At 51.3% G+C, this 18,611-nt stretch overlaps 1 protein-coding gene across 1 annotated transcript; it reads right to left on the bottom strand.

Annotated features, from left to right (window-relative positions):
• On the bottom strand, nt 1–5,564 carry IUM83_15453 (PDC2 protein; the record flags this gene model as incomplete). The annotated part of the gene is made up of 2 exons (XM_067940269.1): nt 1–301; nt 5,284–5,564. The coding sequence occupies 2 exons, from the start codon at nt 5,562–5,564 to the stop codon at nt 1–3; spliced, it is 582 nt and encodes a 193-aa protein (XP_067780209.1).
• Nucleotides 5,565–18,611: the final 13,047 nt, after the last annotated feature.

Genomic DNA, 18,611 nt, shown 5'->3' with positions numbered 1-18,611 from the left:
CTAAAAGTGGATTTGCGACGCACAAAACACTACCTCGTCAACAGCTACATCACCACCATAACTGGAGCCTTCGAAGTCAACAGCTTCCCCATTCATGCCGTTGAAGGAAATGTCGGTGTGCTTGAAGCAGTTCTCGACCGTGCGTTGTGTCTGCATCTCGTTCCAGATTTCTCGGCTCCATTCCATAGTCTTCAACTGGTTCACCGCGTACGTGTAGACCCCCTTCCCCAGTGACTTCTTGTCCAACGGCTTCTTCTCCACGTCCTTCACCAACTCGTACACCGAGTGTATCTGCTTGCGTCTGTACGCCCTCTTGAACGCCATTATGATGCCAGCGTTGTAGTGGGCCTACTTTGGCTCACTACTTTAGCTTACACGTCGCGTCACGTGTATGAGGAGGCGTAGGAGTTTATTTATAATTTGAATTAATTATACTTGAGTCCACAAGTATAATATAAACCAAATAAAACACCAAGTAGCTAGTTTAAGGTCAAATGAGAACTGTATTGTTTGTAAATTGATCTTCCTCCTAAATCTGCTAAAACTGTTTATCATCTATGAAAGGGGTTGACAGCGACTGGCTGTCAGAGCCCCGCCAATATGCACGTCTCTAATATGTAGAAATATGCTGCTTTCTACCAATAGGATCTTTGGGTAGGTGTGGACCACGCATTGTGGTGGCCCACTTCAATGTATCCATTGGTGTGATTTACATCAAGGTGAGGAAGTATCTAAAACCTTTAACAGATATTTATCTGGGAAACTATAAGTGACAATTGTCATGCACAAGTGACAGTTGTCATGCACAAGTGACTGTTGTCACTTGTGTGTGTAACCCCGTTACACCATCCCCCCGTTAAGCTTAGACGTGTCGGTCTCGACACGTCAATTAATATTGACTGCTTGTCAATTGTTTGTGCTGGGGATTTCCGTGCTCATCCGCAATGAGCACGATCAAGCTGAAGACCACCATTGCAACAGAGTGTAAACTCTCTGTTGTTGAGTACCATGCGCGGTAGCGCGAGGTGCGCCGCTACCACGGGGACAGACAACGCAGTGTCTGTGTACAATTCTTCGATGTCGACCGCGTCTGTGCGTCGACATCTCTAAGCGAATTTATGTTGCTTACCGTGATCGGGTAAGCAAGTGTCAAAGCACTTCGAGTCCTTCTCGAAGCGAGGCAAGTATTAGCAACTCCACGCTGTTGCGGTGGAGGCTGGTGTCCGTGCGCCGTGCGCACTGTCCGTCCAGGTGGCGGTGCGAATTAGCAACCGCGACCACAACAGGTATACTATATGTATACCTGAAAGCTTCAATGGTCTCCGTGCTAATTATCTAGCACGCGAGTCGTCAGGCATTGTAGATTGCTACAGCGCTCGCACTACCTTCTTGCTGGTAGAGCGTGTTGGGCTTCGTATTCCATCACCATGTTCGGAACGTCTTCCATCGGGACGTTCCGTGGTTCCCATGTGTCGTGTTGGGGAGGGAACCTCTCCAGCGAATGCGAAAACAATCCGGACCTCGGATTGTCTTCCTATGATCAACAATTCGCTGGACGATCCAGCGAATTTCTCCGCGTGCGTCTAACAACGGTGGCGGAGGTGGTGGAAACACGCCCCGATGGTCAACGCCATGCTGACCTTCATCTCGTGTCGCTCCACGACCAGGTGACGGTCGTGGAGTACCTTCAGAGCGCGGAGGTTGCCGCTTTGTACCGTCGTGTCCCGGCTGTGGCGGTCTCCCAGACCGCCTTCAACGTGCCGGTAGGGCTGTAGGCCCGACTATATTAAGTGCTCCAGCGCGTAGTCGCGCTGGAGAGGAGGGTTTCCCCTGTCGAGTCTGTCTCTTCGGGTCAGACGAGCCACTTGGCTCGTGCTGGAGGTATGGCTTTAACCGCCCGACATAAAATGTCGGGTGGAGCCGCATGCTAGACGGTATGTCTAGCGTGTACTAAGTATATGTTACCATGGCGTACCATCACCGTGAATGGCCCGATGAAGCGCGGAGGAAGCTTACTTGCTCCGAAATCGGAAACTGCAAGTTTAGGCAGGTTTTGAGTAGATAACAAAACCAACGAACTCACTTTGAATTCATTTGTGTTGCCCCTGCCAACATTATCGGCATTCAGCTTCTGTCTATCCACAGAAGCTGCAATCGTGTCCTGGACAAACCGAATTACGGCTTGTCTTTTATTGATGAAGTCAATCGCATCCGAGCTGAACTCGTTCAGCTCGCTCTCCGCAAGAGGCCCGGTCTCTGCGTGGTTCTTCGCGGTGGTTCTTGTTCCTTGTGGAGTCTGTACTCTGCACAGACTCGTTTTCCTTATTCTTCCTGCCAAGGTCTGCGCGGGGCGCAGACCTGGTTGTCTTGTTCCTTGTTGTCGCGGTTGACACTGTGCAGGTGTCAGCGGCTTTCTGCGTCTGCTGTGTTGCAGTCGTAGATCCTCCCCCACTTAAAGTGGGAGCCACCACTCCGACTAAACTCGGCAGACGGGGATGCCGCATGGCATTCACATAACACGGTGTATGCCCGGTCGAGGCATCCACCGAGTTGTTGATGGCGAATTCCGCCATCGACAAACACTCGCTCCAGTATTGGAACGAGTGAGCGTAGCCCTTCAAAATGTCGACGAGCACGCGATTCACGCGCTCGGTTTGGCCGTCCGTCTGCGGATGGTCCGCAGTCGACATGGAAAGCTGGCTCCCAACAAGTGTAAACACTTCTTGCCACAGGTGCGCTGTGAAGCGCGGGTCTCTGTCCGACACAATGTCGGTCGGCATGCCATGGTGTTTGAACACCATGTCAACGAACAGACGGGCCGTCTGCTTCGCAGTCACTTCTGCCGGCACCGCTGCAAGATGTACCATCTTGCTGAAGCGGTCGACGAAGACCACAACACCGGTATTCTCTCCGCTGTCCGGGGGAAGACCAAAGATGAAGTCCAAAGACATGGACTTCCGACACTCCTACGGAGTCGGTAGTGATTGTAACGGAGCCTGCGCGAATGGCGCAGGTTTTACGCGTTGGCATACCTCGCAAGCACGGACGTACTTGCGCACCCACTTATACTGGTGGTGCCAGTAGAAGTCGCGCGTGAGAAGGACGCATGTCTTCTCACGTCCGAGATGTCCCGCAGACGGGGCATCGTGATACTCGTACATGATCCTGAGTCGCAGGTCATGGTCATTTGGCACGACAACGCGGTCCGCGTTGTCGTCGACTGCATTATAAAGAAGTAGTCCGTCGTGCACCCGATATCGGTACGAAGGTGCTTCGGCAACTTCTGACGAGCCTTGTCAGAAGGTGTTGTGCCATAGGCCAGCGAGGGTTTCGCGTCCGCGTCGTGCGCGTACGCGGCCTTCACATCGTCCAACAGAGACGATGTGGGTTTACGCGATCGCATGGCGTCAATGGCATTGACGTCAGCAGCTTCTGCGTAGTCCGGCCGACGTGATAACGCGTCGGCCACCACATTCAATCTTCCGGGTTTGTATTCGACCCGGAAGTTATACTCTGCAAAGAATGAGAGCCATCTCGCCATTATTTGTGATATGTGTGGCGACTTCACTGCAGTGCGCAGTGATGCATGGTCGGTGTAGACCACGAATGGTCTACTTACAAGCAAATACACTCGGAACTTTGCGAGTGCATATTTCATGACAAGGAGTTCCTTGTCATGCACCGGATAGTTGCGCTCACCTGCCTTCAGCTGACTCGACTGGTAATAGACGACACGATCACGGCCCTCGTGATCGTGCTGCATCAACGCACATCCGATCGCGAAGTCGGATGTGTCACATACGTGGAATGGACGATCTTGGTCAGCCACTGCCAAGATCGGAGCCTCAGTCAAGCCCCGCTTGACTGCATCGAATGCCTTTTGGCAATCGGTTGTCCAGTTCCACACAGCTTCCTTCTTAAGAAGTTGTGACAGTGGGCGGATCTTGCGCGTAATCCTCCACGTACTTGCACAAGTACGTGGCCAAGCCAAGGAACTGTCTCAGTTCCTTGACACTTGAAAGCGTTGGCCATTCATTGATCACTCTGACCTTTTCCGGGTCAGGACGAACACCATTCTTCCCTACGAGACACCCGAGGACGGGTATCTCGCTCGCCCCGAAGATACACTTCTTCAGGTTCGCGTAGAGCTTATGCTTTCGCATAAGCTCAAGTAGCTTCCGGAGATGCACCCGGTGCATCTCAATGTCGGTCTTCCCGTCCACAGCCCGGCTGTGGATGAACACATCATCGAAGTAGCTCGGCGCGAAGTCACGCACCTGTTGAAAGTCGCAGGGGCGTTCTTAAGCCCCTGCGGCATTACTAGCCACTCCCAGAGCATGCCACTTGGCGTGCTCACTGCCGTGAGAGGGATGTCGCTCGCACGCGTTAGTATCTGATAGAATCCATCTCGTAAGTCGATAGCACTGTAAACGGTGCTCCCGGCCATCGAATCGATGATGACATCTTTTCGTGGTATCGGTGTCTGCGCCGGTACCGACGCATCGTTCAGCTTGTTGTAGGCATGAACGATGCGCCATCCGCCCTGTGGCTTTTTGACACAGAATGTCGGAGCACTGTACGGGGACTTCGATTCCCGCACTTGTCCAGCTTTGCGACGACTTTTAAAGAACTCGTCGAATCGCTTTTACTTGTTCTCGCGGTAGTGGCCGCTGCCGCGTAACACAATACTTCGTGCCCGGCACGAGATCAATCTCGTGCTGAATGCCTTTATCCTGCGGAAGCTCCGCAGGAATCTCTTCCGGGAGTACGTCTTTGTACTCCCTCAACAATTCGTAATAGGGACTCGACTTCAGCGAGTCCCAGCCTTGTTCCTCGAAGCGCTCTCGCTTCGTCTTCGCACTGAGAGTGTCTTCACTCTCAGTGGTACTTCCTATGAAGAACTGCCTCTGCTCTTCGCTCTCCCTCTCCGTTCTTTCGCTGTCCGAAAGAACGCAGACTTGCTCGATGCGTCCATCGTGCAAGTCACGCGTGAGGCGCTTCCAGCTCATGCCTGGAAGCGAAGTCAACTCCGACGACGTTTCGTCCAGGTTATAGATATCTTCAGGAGGGTACAGATCCGTGATGTCTTGTAACCGCTGCCGCCCGATTTGAACTACCTCTGGATCCACCGATGCAGTCTCCTCAAATCGGTGCCGCAGACGTAGCCCATGCCGGCGCTCAAAAGCAGTAAGCCAGCCGTCCGGGAGAGAGAGGTCCCATGCGTCACACAGCTCTACCTGCAGGTCGCGAGCTTTCATCCTGATGAATTCGCGCGACACGCACAGATCGAGTTGCTCCACCTCCTGAATCCACGCCCACAGACGCTTCTCCAACCGCAGCGATATTACGCGCAAAGGCTTGCGCCGCGTTCCATCCCCGTAGGCCTCACTCATGATGGCGGGCGCGTTCTTGAAGATGTCAGAGATCGTCGTCTGTGCCGGAGTGTGTCGGAGATTGAGCGTCACAGTGGCCCAGACAGCTAGCTCGAACTGTGTCATCTTTGGACTCTCGGCAGCCTTCTGGATGATGGCTCGCTTGGCATCGAGCTTCATCCAGGCTCCCATGGTTTGCTCGTAGCGCCGAATATCCTCAAATGAAAGCCTGTTTCGCGCCCAAATTCAATCTGGACCTCCTGGACCACCTGGGACCCTCCCCCTTAAAATAATAATATAAATCTGGTCGAGGTTATTAGATAATAGCAATACTGGAAGTGAGAGCGATATCTGTAGAACGTTTCGGTTCCGACATTGATGTTTGTTCCTCGTCATTCTGTCTGCTTAGCGCGTATTCGCTCAGCTCTAGAGAGAATTTGCTGAGAGCGGTAGCGGTTTGTTTCTTCGCATATATCGACCCGCAACAATTTCGGGGCAAAGTAGAAGAATGGCTCGATAGTTGAATGACTTAGGTCCCGGAGTTCAACATCAGGCCGGGCTTTGTCAGCGATGAGCCCATGGTATGGGTCCAAAAATTCGAAGTCTGATGAAAGCATATTTCGAAGCGTTTCTTGTCGACTTTTTAGGAATTCTTTGCTAAATTGTTTGTCAACCTCAATACACAGTGACGCTAGGAACGCTTCATCCATTTGAGCTGCATCAGTGTTTGATATGACATCGCCGTCGCCATCCAAATTCCGGCGCTCCACAAGTTCCTCTTCGTTGTCTTCTAGCGCGCCGCCGTCGCTCTCCCCCGAGTTCAGCTGCTCGTAGCCACTCGGATTGTCATTGTCCTCTACAAAGTTTACATCTGGCTTGAATTCACGTCGCGGATGAAGGCGTTTGGCAACGGGAACATCAGAATCTGACCTTTCGACGTCCGAAGGCTCTGACAACCGTTACAACTGAGCGGCACCTTCGATTACATCTTGCTGTGACGCGGCGTCTTGCAGGCCGCTTTGCGGTAGGTCAAATGCTCGAGGTATTGATCCTTGGGATAGCTCCACTTCACTAGGCGTCGGAGAGGCAAAAATCACTTCCAATGTGGTCTGCGACAACCACACACTGGTGTCGATCTGCGACGGCGCACATTACTCTCCGCATCACCGCCGTCTTCACCGCATTGCACGTGAAGGCGACCCTCGCTTTGGTCCTCAGTTGTGTGTTCCTCTTGGTCTTCGATCGCATCAGCCTGTGTAGAATCATCAGCTCTAGTTACTGCGTCATGACCCGCAACGCAAACGACATCACTTGCCTCGTTGTCGGCTTTCAGCAAGCCTGAATCGATGCAATAAGCCACCACTGCTGCCTCTCCGACAAATACGGCGACACCGACAGCGGCGTTAGCTGAAACGTCTGGCTCCAAATACGTCCAGTCGTTCTCGAGACCCTTTGGGCGCCTGGATTTCCAGTCTGCGACTCGTAGCTGGCGCACAGGTGCCTGAAGTCAACTTCCTGTGATGTAAGAGAGCAAGGCTTCTCACGTTCAATCAATCGAATGCACGTCATTGTGAAGGTTCGCGAATGAGGGATCTTCAGAGGTGCGCAACGGACGTCATGCCTTTACGTAACCTAACCTCGTCCCGTATCTGTAATTCCCTCGTGACCTCCACCAGCTTATACTTTGCGGAAGGGAAATATCACTTGATTAAATTATTGCGTTCTGGTTTCCGAGTCATTTCCTATTGTTCGAAGCTTTTTCGTCGTAGCTTACGACTTACGATTTCTTAAAGTCGTAAGTTACGATGTTGGGAACCAAGGCGTTAAGGGGCTGTTTCAGTTGAGAATAAGTCTGGAATAACGCTGAATAGAATAGCTATTCAAACAAAGCAGGTTTGGAATAACTCCCTGTCGACGGGAAAAATGATATCTGTTTGTAAAGGTAACCGAACCCCTGGTTGTTCATTTATCAATGCATACAGCCGACGAAGACGGCCGTGGTGGCAGTACGACGCCAGCTACGGACAGCGCCTAAGGGCTCCCAGCCCCGCCCCCACCCAACGCCTGCCATTTACAGCCTGATCCCGTCGTCCGGCGCGCTTGATCCCGCTTGGTAATACGAATAATGCTAGCCTGTATACGCGTGCATCATGCGACTAAACTCTTGAGATACGAACTTATTTGCGCTGAAGTATAGAGTGCCACAATTCCCGGGCCACATGGCTTATACAGGTCTCTACTACAAGACGTTACTGGTCGAGAGCCAACCTTCCACTCGCACAGAGCATCCAGCTTCTGCGCAGCGATCTGCGGCCGTCCACCAGGATCTGTAAGTTAACGATTGCGATGTTGCTGCTTTACGACCTAAGACTGAACTTTGCTCTTTATGGCTATTGTATTTCCACGTAGGTGCAGCAATGGCAGAAATGAAAGGTCCACGCCCCGTGCGACAAAGGAAGCCGCAACCCTCTAATTGGACAACCGATGATGTGGTGTTGCAGAACTCAATAATACCGTCATATGTGGATTCCTTAGCACAAACCACAACAATCACCGAGTTAGGTCGGTGTTTGTTGGCCTGCGCAGGGGTGGTCATCTCGCGGTTCGGCCCAACCGGGGCAGCGGGTGTCTCGCCCTTCGCCGACACCTGCCAACCGGCGCCCACGCTTCCGGAGATCCGCCGAGCTAGCGAACTCCGTTCACAACCCCCTGTTCCCTCCACCAAAGGATGGACGGCGGAGCGAGCGCCTTTACAGGCCGCTGGGGCAGAAGCAACCCGACTTGACGAGTAACGGCACCCGGGCTGTCTGGTGTACCGGCTCGCTGAGTTAGCGAGACTTTTCTTTCGCGCTTGGCAAGACCCACGCCCAACCCGGGCCGACCTAATCTCTTGGCGCTGCCAGTCGAGTACCCTACAAGCAATGACTCTCAGGTACCGACGGTAGGCATAATCCTACCCCGGACAGCGACTTACCGGTAAGTGTGCACGTGTTGTGGGCGTAGAAAATTCTGCTCTGTTTGTTCTTAAGTCTTTCTGGGTACTCTGAAAAGGCGTCTCCACTATTCCCAAGGTCCTGTACAAATACTAAGTGAAGTGGAGTGGTTTCGGATCTCAGCCGACCCATCACCCTCGCTACGACGCTTCGAACTCGGCTGATTCGATTAGCCGCACCGTCACCATTGTGTAGGAGTACCTCATACAGCATGCAGTTGGCTTCCTTTTCCGTCACAAGTGCAACAAGCGCGACCAACTCCTGCAGCAAGTTTCACTCAGAAATAAAAACAAAAGTGTGCAACACGAAACAACATGCAATCACTCTTCCGTGTTCTACGCCGCAAGTCATGTCGAGTTCTCGTCTTAGTATTTGAAATCGCCCTTTCAGCGCCCCAAATACCATCTCGACGGGCATGCGTGTTCTTGGGTGTGCCATATTAAACTTGTTGATTACTGGATTAGCTCGTTGCATGTGGCCAAAGGGTACCAGCATATAGGACCGCAAGGAATATCCAACATCGGCAACAGAGTGCATACCAGACGGTACTCGTTACTTGACGCACTTATCCATTACGCTTATTTTCGGTCATTGCAACTTCATGGGCGCACCGAGAACGCCATACAGCGCCGGTGGGCGTCGGTGATCGCCATGACATTGTAGGCGGGAAACCCTTTTCTACCGTACCACCACCAAAATGTTACCGGGTGAGATCGCTTGGTAAGCGTTCGACCAATGGCTCCTGCCACGTTTGACATATCATGTACACCTTCAAAACTTGAAGCTACCTCGGAGCACTCAGATGCATTCCTGGGATAAAATATAAAACGCTCGCGCTCACAGTACAAAAAAGGTATGATTCGCGCTAACACTCGAGAGCCTGTACATTTGGTAACACCAAAAGTTTGAAACACTTCTTTTAGACTCCCGCGCGATCCAAGGTAGGAGAGAACAAGGACTACCGGTTCCCTTAGAAAACCTATCGGTTTCTTTCTTTAGAGTTCGCGTTTCCCTTGCGATATCTAGACCATTTAGATTCGATGAATATCACGGTGTCCTCGAAGCAATCACGAAGGCGCTTCGAAAGCTGGCATCATCTTGCCGCAGACCATCGTTTTTCGTAAAGAAATCTGTTCGTACCGGATGTTGTCAGCGTCCATGCTTCTACCATCTGCTTCAAGATGTAGCGCGAACGCGCAAACTATAACGCAGACGACTGCAACCGCGAGTTCGCTCTCTATCGCTCGGTGCAAACTGACAAGCTGTCGTGTGGCCAATCGACCTATTTCCAGGATTAATTTTATACTGACTTTAAAGCCAGAATAGATTATTCCTTGAATAACTTCGTAGCCAATAGGACAATCGTATTTAGTTGTACTTAATCGGGAGGAATATATCCTGCTATTCTTATTCCAGTTTTCTCAACTGAAACACCCCCAACAGCGCGATAAAATGTCATATGTAATTGCAGTGTTCGTTCCGCTGAAAAAGATACTATGCAAATGTAAATAGAGCATTTATTTGATTGTTAATATTAGTGTATGCAATTGATAAAATACCGACGAAGCTCAATAATAATTACTGCAATACTGGCACGTTGATTTGCCAATAACCAATCAATGTCGAGCAAGAGTACCTAGATAATAGTTCGAAATACATTACTTTCTCGCTTTTCCGTTTCAATCTGTAATTATCATCGTTCAAGAGAAAGAGGGCATGGAGCTGGAGAGCAGGGCGCACTCGGGAACGGGTACTCCATCTCCCACGTAGCGCGCGAGGTGCCGGCGATAACGTACAGCAACCAAAATGGCTTTCGTGTAGCCTACACTGCTGTTGGTGTTTCCCGAAGCGCACAGACACACTTATCGGTGTGGTTGGGGCAACGCAACTACAAAGCATGTTATAGCTATCTCAGCAATAGCCAAGTCTACCGTTGTGTTCCCGTCTCGAGTGTGGCAAGCTAGTTCAAGTTGCATTTACCGAAGTCGGACTTGGTGAAATTGTCACGCTGGAAGAAACCGGTGAACACGGAGAGGGTATCTCGGGGAAACCAATATTGGAATACCGTTTTGGAGTCGAACAAGTTGCTGACCGGGGACGCTGATTGGTAATAATGCCGCGAGATTATGTCAAACCATGTGACCGCACAACCAACTATATCCAACCCTTCCCAAAACAACAGGAAAACCTACTTGAAGAATAAGAGCGCAGATGAAGTTGTGGCGTGGCTGTGAGCCGCATGATGCCAATTAACAATTTCCATATTTGATGTTTGGGTGGATGGACAACCCCAAGCCGCTGGTATGGGCGGTAAAAAGCTGTGTGCCACGACTGACGCCGTCCTTGGTGCTGGCCTCACATTTGATCTTGGTAACGACGCAGGAAGCATTGCCTCTTGTCTATGCGCATTTCGACATGAAAGCATCATGTTGAATACGGTGGAGTCGCGATGGATGAAGAAGCCGTACGCTCTCACGGCATCATTGCATACTCGCGAGCGTGTATGCGGGATGTTTTCTTTGCTGTTCGCGGTAAGGGTGACGACGGAGCTCTATGCGTCTCGAAACTGGACGTATACATTGCATGTTGATAAGTTCAGCATTGATGGATTGCACATTTGACGCTTAATATTTTCTTTCTTGTGGATGCTTGGTGGCAGGTCGCTGATAGACTTCTGTACACACGCCATCCATTTTGTGGAACAGCTACTCGAAGACCATCGCCTAGTGGATGTACATGATCTCTGGAACTGAGGACGAGAAGATTTTCTCGGTACGGCCAAAACATTGCCTTGGCTTTCTTCGCGATCGATCCGGAACTAACATTTGGCGGTCCCGACCATATGTAGTACATTGCAACCGCATACCAAGACGTCTGGCTGGATGTACTCTTTAGAATTGCTACCCTCACGTTGCCACAAACGCCCGCACAAAAACGAAGCTGCTTCAGGTAAGTTACCTATTTGAAATGAACACTATCACCGGAAACTTACGTTTGGCGTGTATTATAATGACAGGTTTGATTAACCCTTTGAAGGCGAAGGGGTTTTAGCGCCCCATCGGCCACGTTAACTTGCAACCTAGGGGGAAGGATTTCCACAGTGAAACCGAGCTGTTTTGATCACATGTATGTTGAATAGCCGTGCCCCTAAGACACTGTCTTTCGATTAAACATGCATCTCCAGGATAGCCCCCCCCCAAACGCGCAGTGGTAACGTGTAGCTTGTATTTGTGCACGCAACATCAGTACGAATTGGTGTTAGGAACAGCAACGATACAGTTCAAATTGTGTGCAGGATCGTGCAGCAAACGCCACTTGCTAAAATCTGCGATGGCGTGAAAACAAAACAGTATATTCAAATCAAATGAGCTCGATGGAGGCAACATTTGGCTACTCTGTTGGTTCGGCCGTAGGCGCATCTTGTTGGTAGGCGCCACTGATCTCCTTCCGTCTAGGCGTTGTCGAGCGTGCCGTCATCGACCTCGGCGTCCTCGTCTCCTGCTGTCTGCACCCGCATTCACGCCCTAATGTTTCTCTTTAGCGCTACTTTCGGCACCAGTGTTCCATGTTGCCAAGCTTTGTAAAGCAGGACATCAAGGTACCATTGGGGAGATGCTGAACCTTGTCGCACAAAAATACCCTCCATGTCATTGGCTTTTTTGGACGAAGCCTTCAGCTTACTTCACTACAGTAGATAGAAGAATCTCCGCCTCGTGCGTCATCAATGCCTTCAAGAGCGAACATACTTTTCACGCGCGACTACGGCGCTTCCGACCGGTGTTGTTATCCCCCACGCGTCACCCATCATTCTGTACAGGCATATATCCAGGGCGCTGCGGCCTCGTGTGATCTGTTGACGGCGTTGCCTCCTCCATATCATCACCTTCTAGAAGGCCTTCCCAATCCTCCTCGCGTAGTTGGCATAGCTCCAAATGTAGTTGTTTAAGAAATTTCACGTGACCCATCGTCTTCATTTCATCCGCCGCCCCGACACCATAGAATACAATGTAGGCGTTGATCACAGCAAGATCAGTGAAGCAGAGAAAAAGCGATTTATAACCCTTCTTGTATAATAGCAAGTTGTGGCGAGTATCCGAGGAATCAAGTACATACACGATTAGCATTTCCAATAATTTCCAATACCATGCACATACACGATAGTAGCTGTTACCTCTGTAACCGAAGATGGCCATGTACATCTACTCCGCCCATAAGCGTCTGGTGATCCTTCAGAACTCCTGAACAAGCGACTTCAGTTGACGTGTGAGTCTATCACGACGTACAACGCAGTCGAGGTCTGTACTCCCACCGGACGTCGGTATGTCGACGGATCGGTTGTCCCCCGGCGCAGTGACCGAAACCCAGGAAAGTGCAAATGCTCGGTGGCCTCGAAAGCGCCGCGCTCAACATTTTTCGGGCGGTTTTCTGTGGTTTCTTCTATGTCCCCCCCACGAGTGACACTGGCAGGCCAAGCCGGTCTGTCTGCACGGTTCCGATTGGATAAAATCCCATCGTCAGCAGCTGTATTACCAACGCGACCGACGTATCGAATGTGTCCAAAACGCTGACCCCCCTTTCCCCTACCTCCGGTCCGGTTCCTCCAAATTCTTCACGAAGATTGCGAACTGCCCCAGCAGGGCCCGGGTTGTAGTCGGCTAGCGATCAATTAGCATCAGGCAGTTCCGGCTTGCCACAGTAGACCTCAAACCTATGCATACATGTTTACGAGAAAGTTAGAATGTCCGGTACATGGTAACACAACTTAGTTGCAAAAAAAGAGACGTGCTAAGACGCTGAGTAGCATGAAAATCTTGGCGCCCCATCCGTGGGGTTTGTCTTTCATAAAGACACGCATCCGGTTGAAGTTTAATTGAGACGGCAACATGGATTTGTCAAAAGCCATTGTTGGAGGTGGAATATGACCCCGCTGAAAACGGTCAGTCAATGTATCTGTTACTGCCGCAGTTTCCACACTCGTCAACTTTGGCGCGCTCATTCCAATTGCTACTGAAGTGTAGATTTGTTGATAGATGCATGAACTTATCACGAACCATGGATTGCCTGAAGCAGCCTCGAGGGATGGCGCTTACGTCAGTGCCTTTCCAGTTACTTTCAATCTTCTGCGTGTGTGGTGTAATAGTTCAATCAACCATTATCCAACAAATACGCCCATTTCACGGGCTGTGATGTCTTCAATTCTGCTCGGTTCTGCCCTAGTCAGATCCTGCGATTTGGCTTGAAACGAGGATTCTTTTTCAGATGCTCAATCTGCTTTTTGTAGTGTCCTTCAACGCGTTCATCCATTTTCTCCAAAACGTAGTAATTACTGGCAGCCACAATGTTTTCCCAGAGAGTGGACTGAGCAAAAGAGAAGAAGGCTGGGGAAGGCGTGGTGGATGGCTTTAATACACGTGGGGTAGGGCCATATTCACCAGCATACAGGATCGGTTAGTCGTTTTGCACTGCTGTAGTTGCTCGTTGTATATTACGCTCCATAAAATAATCATAAGGCGGCTGTTTTACTAGCGGCTTCCATCCCGTCTTTGGTATTTGCATCAGTAGCCTCATGGACCTGGCCTGATGCTATCCGGTCAACAGCACCAACTAAACCAAGTGAATCATCGAACAACAGGATCGTTTTTTTTTTGCGGGGGGAGGGGGGATGTCATCAAGTCCCTAGAAGTCATCACGTTCATCATACACTTCGTCATCATTCCAATTCGTTCTTTCATCGCTCTCTCCATCTGAAAATCTCAAGTAGCACACTTCTCATGGCTGGTACAAGTATCCCCGCTGCTTGAGTTTGCTACAGTATATAAAGTGACAGTACATACTAGTTAAGTTAGTCCTGTCCGTTTATAATGTAATGTATATACACATTTGGTAAACCCTGGACTTCGATTGACAAATCTTCCTTCATTTCGTCGATGTCCTGAACCAGTGGTTGTTGTTCTCCAGCAACGGCTCCAGGTACTATAGTTCCGTCGCGTTTGAGGAGAGATAACTATAAGATAGCCAGACATAAGAAATCAGGTTAGTATGTGATAAGCCAATATCAAACGTTGAATGTCAAGCGCTCGTGATTAACACCACCCAAGATCGGGTCCGCGGAGATACCCCATTCTATCTGGTACATGGGTGGGATCCACGATCGACCCTTGAAGAGACTACACCGCTAGCTAGCACGAGGACCCAAGATCGGGACCCGCGACAGCGGTGGTATCATATCCATAAGCATTACAACAAGGCTAGGAATCAAGTGAACACCCGACTGAGTGAACGGATAGCGACCGACTGGTGCAATGGTGAAGTCTGATCGCATCCGATAGAGACTGGATTCCAGTCGACTCGTCCTTCATGTTCACCAGCATTTCTCCGGTTCTTTTGAATAACGCCGTACGGGATGTCAGGGCAGCAAGCCCAGTCAGTTTTTTTTTTCATTTTGTAGTGAATTTGTTGCCGTTGGTCACTGAGCCGTGCACACAGCGGAACCACAGGTGCACACGTGTGGATTTATCAGAATCGCGTGAAGAAAGGTTACGCTCGGAAGCTAGGTCCCCTGTGGCTTTATGTAGTGGGTCTAACTTGACTCACTACTTTAGCTTACACGTCGCGCTACGTGTATGAGGAAGCGTAAGTACTTAGTAATTACTTAGGTTAATTATATTTGAATACACAAATATAATTTTAATCAGATAAGACTCCAAGTCGCTAGTTTATGGTAAAATGAGAACAGTATTGTTTGTAAATTGATCTTCCTCCTAAAACTGCTAAAACTGTTTATCATCTATGAAAGGGGTTGGCAGCGGCTGGCTGTCAGAGCCCCGCTAATATACATGTCTCTGATTGGTAGAAATACGCTGCTTTCTACCAATAGGATCTTTGGGTAGGTGTGGACCACTCATTGTAGTGGCCCACTTCAATGTATCCATTGGTGTGGCATACACCAAGGTGAGGAAGTATCTAAAATTTTAACAGATATCCTATCTGTTAAATTCACAAGTGGCTTGTAGCCACTTGTACGTGTAACCCCGTTGCACCATCCCCCCCTTAAGGTTAGACGCGCGGGGTCTCCGCACGTCAATCTTCTGAATTGACCATTCGTCAATTCTCTGCGTTTGGAGAAGAAATCCGCGCTCATTCAACGATGAGCGCGCCTCAAGAGAAGAAGACTTCAAAGTCGGTGGGGAGTCATCTCTCCATCGACGACGACTTCGAACGCCAAAAGGCGAAGTATGGCGACGTCGTCGACTTCGACGACGACGATGAAGAAATGGAGGGCGAGGAGGACTCGCCCTCAAAGCGCAAAGACTCAGTTTCGAGCGAATCGCTCGACCCTCATGCCAAGAACATTCGCCCGCGTGAAGGGGACGAATCGGACGCTTCGAGTTCGAAGCGTTCGCGAACTGAGAGCGATACCCCACTCGATTCCGCTGGGGCTCTCAGTACTCCGCGCGCTGCTGCAGCGCGTATTTTCAAAGCTCAAGGCTCTCCGCGCGCTGCACCTGCAACGCGCGATCCGTGGATGCCGTCCGCGTCCGAGATCACGGACCGGTATGGGAATTCGGTACCTCCGAATGAGGTGCCGCTGTACGTATGCAGCGCCATCAAAGATGACGCTGTGGCTACCGAGCTGCACTTTAATGCGGAAACGCATCAAAGGCGCGATTATTACATTACTTTCATGAGCTCCGATGGTTTCAAAGCAAGAAGACATCTTCTCGTAGCAAAGTGCACGAGTGGCAGGCACTTTGTCAAAGTTGGAACGCTTTTGTTGAAAACTTCAACAAGAAGCCGAGTGCTTACCGTGATCGGATTAAGCAAGCGCGTGATCGCTTCGAGACGTACTCGAAGCGTTTATAGTTGGAGAAACTCCACGTTGCTGCGGAGGAGGCAAATGTGCCATGCGCTGTGCCCGAGGGCTTTCAGTGCACGAAGTGCTTCCCAGGCGCGGTCCGCTCGAGCGACCGCGACCTGAACGGGTACACGTCGTTCCGTGTGCCCGAAAGTCTCAAAGAGCTCCGTGCTAAGTTCTTAGCACGTGAGGGTTCGGGCGCTGGCGATGATCGCAGCGCTCGTATTACTTCTGCTGCGCCAGCGCGTACTGCTCTTCGTACGCCCTCACCATTTCCGGAACGTCCTCCAGCAAGACGTTCCGCGGCTCCCATGTATCTTGATGGGGAGGAAATCCTCTCCAACGAATACGAAAACGAGCCCCTTGAGGGTTCGTTTTCGGGATACTATGGTCAACAATCCGCTCAATAATTCAGCGGGTTGAGCCGCGGGCGTCACGGATCGGCGGTGGCGGGGGTGGGAACACGCCCCGGGTATGAACAGCCCCGGGCTGATCTGTATGCGCCTCTCCACGACCGGGTGACCGCCGTGGAGCGTCTGCAGGGCGCTGAGTTCGCCGCCCTGAAACAGGAGCTGGCGAACCAGAAGGCCCAAGTCGCGGCGGTCTCGCAGCCCGCCTCGAATATCCAGGTCGAGCTGGGGACCCAGATGAAAGGGTTGCTCCAGCGCGTCCGCGCGCTGTAGGAGAGGCTGCTCGTCGCCGAGGCCAAGTCCTCCGCGTCTGCCTCGGCTCCTGCCGAGGCTTCGGGTCAGCCGAGCTAGATGGCTCGTGCTGCAGGTATGGCTTCAGCCGTCCGACGTAAAAGGTCGGATGGAGGCGCATGCTAGACGGTATGTCTAGCGTGTATGCGTTGCCGTGCCGTGCCAACACAGTGAACGGCCCGATGAAGCGCGGAGCAAGCTTGCTTGCCCCGAAGTCCGAAACTGCATGTTTAGGCAGGTTTTGCGTAGCTAACAAAACCAATGAACTATCTTTGAATTCATTTGCGTTGCTTCTGCCCGCATTGTCTGCGTTCAGCTTCTGTCTATCCACAGAAGCTGCTATTGCATCCTGGACAAACCGGATTACGGCTTGTCGTTTGGTAAGGAAGTTTATTGCATCCGAGCTGAAGTCATTCAGGTCGCACTCCACTAGAAGCCCGGCCTCTACGTGGTTCTTTGCGGTGTCTGCGCCCTGCGCAAAGCCGTGGTCGTTGTCCTTGAAAAGGACAAAGATTTTCTGCGGCTGCTGTATTGCAGTCGTAGATCCTCCCCCACTTAAAGTGGGAGCCATCACTCCGAGTAAACTCGGCAGACGGGGATGCCGCATGGCATTCACATAACACGGTGTATGCCCGGTCGAGGCATCCACCGAGTTGTTGATGGCGAATTCCGCCATCGACAAACACTCGCTCCAGTATTGGAACGAGCGAGCGTAGCTCTTCACAATGTCGACGAGCACGCGATTCACGCGCTCGGTTTGGCCGTCCGTCTGCGGATGGTCCGCAGTCGACATGGAAAGCTGGCTCCCAACAAGTGTAAACACTTCTTGCCACAGGTGCGCTGTGAAGCGCGGGTCTCTGTCCGACACAATGTCGGTCGGCATGCCATGGTGTTTGAACACCATGTCAACGAACAGACGGGCCGTCTGCTTCGCAGTCACTTCTGCCGGCACCGCTGCAAGATGTACCATCTTGCTGAAGCGGTCGACGAAGACCACAACACCGGTATTCTCTCCGCTGTCCGAGGGAAGACCAAAGATGAAGTCCAAAGACATGGACTTCCGACACTCCTACGGAGTCGGTAGTGATTGTAACGGAGCCTGCGCGAATGGCGCAGGTTTTACGCGTTGGCATACCTCGCAAGCACGGACGTACTTGCGCACCCACTTATACTGGTGGTGCCAGTAGAAGTCGCGCGTGAGAAGGACGCATGTCTTCTCACGTCCGAGATGTCCCGCAGACGGGGCATCGTGATACTCGTACATGATCCTGAGTCGCAGGTCATGGTCATTTGGCACGACAACGCGGTCCGCGTTGTCGTCGACTGCATTATAAAGAAGTAGTCCGTCGTGCACCCGATATCGGTACGAAGGTGCTTCGGCAACTTCTGACGAGCCTTGTCAGAAGGTGTTGTGCCATAGGCCAGCAAGGGTTTCGCGTCCGCGTCGTGCGCGTACGCGGCCTTCACATCGTCCAACAGAGACGATGTGGGTTTACGCGATCGCATGGCGTCAATGGCATTGACGTCAGCAGCTTCTGCGTAGTCCGGCCGACGTGATAACGCGTCGGCCACCACATTCAATCTTCCGGGTTTGTATTCGACCCGGAAGTTATACTCTGCAAAGAATGAGAGCCATCTCGCCATTATTTGTGATATGTGTGGCGACTTCACTACGGTGCGCAGTGATGCA

The sequence above is a fragment of the Phytophthora cinnamomi genome (assembly GCF_018691715.1).
Source record: "Phytophthora cinnamomi strain GKB4 chromosome Unknown Contig128, whole genome shotgun sequence".
NCBI lineage: Eukaryota > Oomycota > Peronosporomycetes > Peronosporales > Peronosporaceae > Phytophthora > Phytophthora cinnamomi.
Note: the sequence above shows the minus strand (reverse complement) of the source record. Positions and strands in the feature narration are given on the sequence as shown.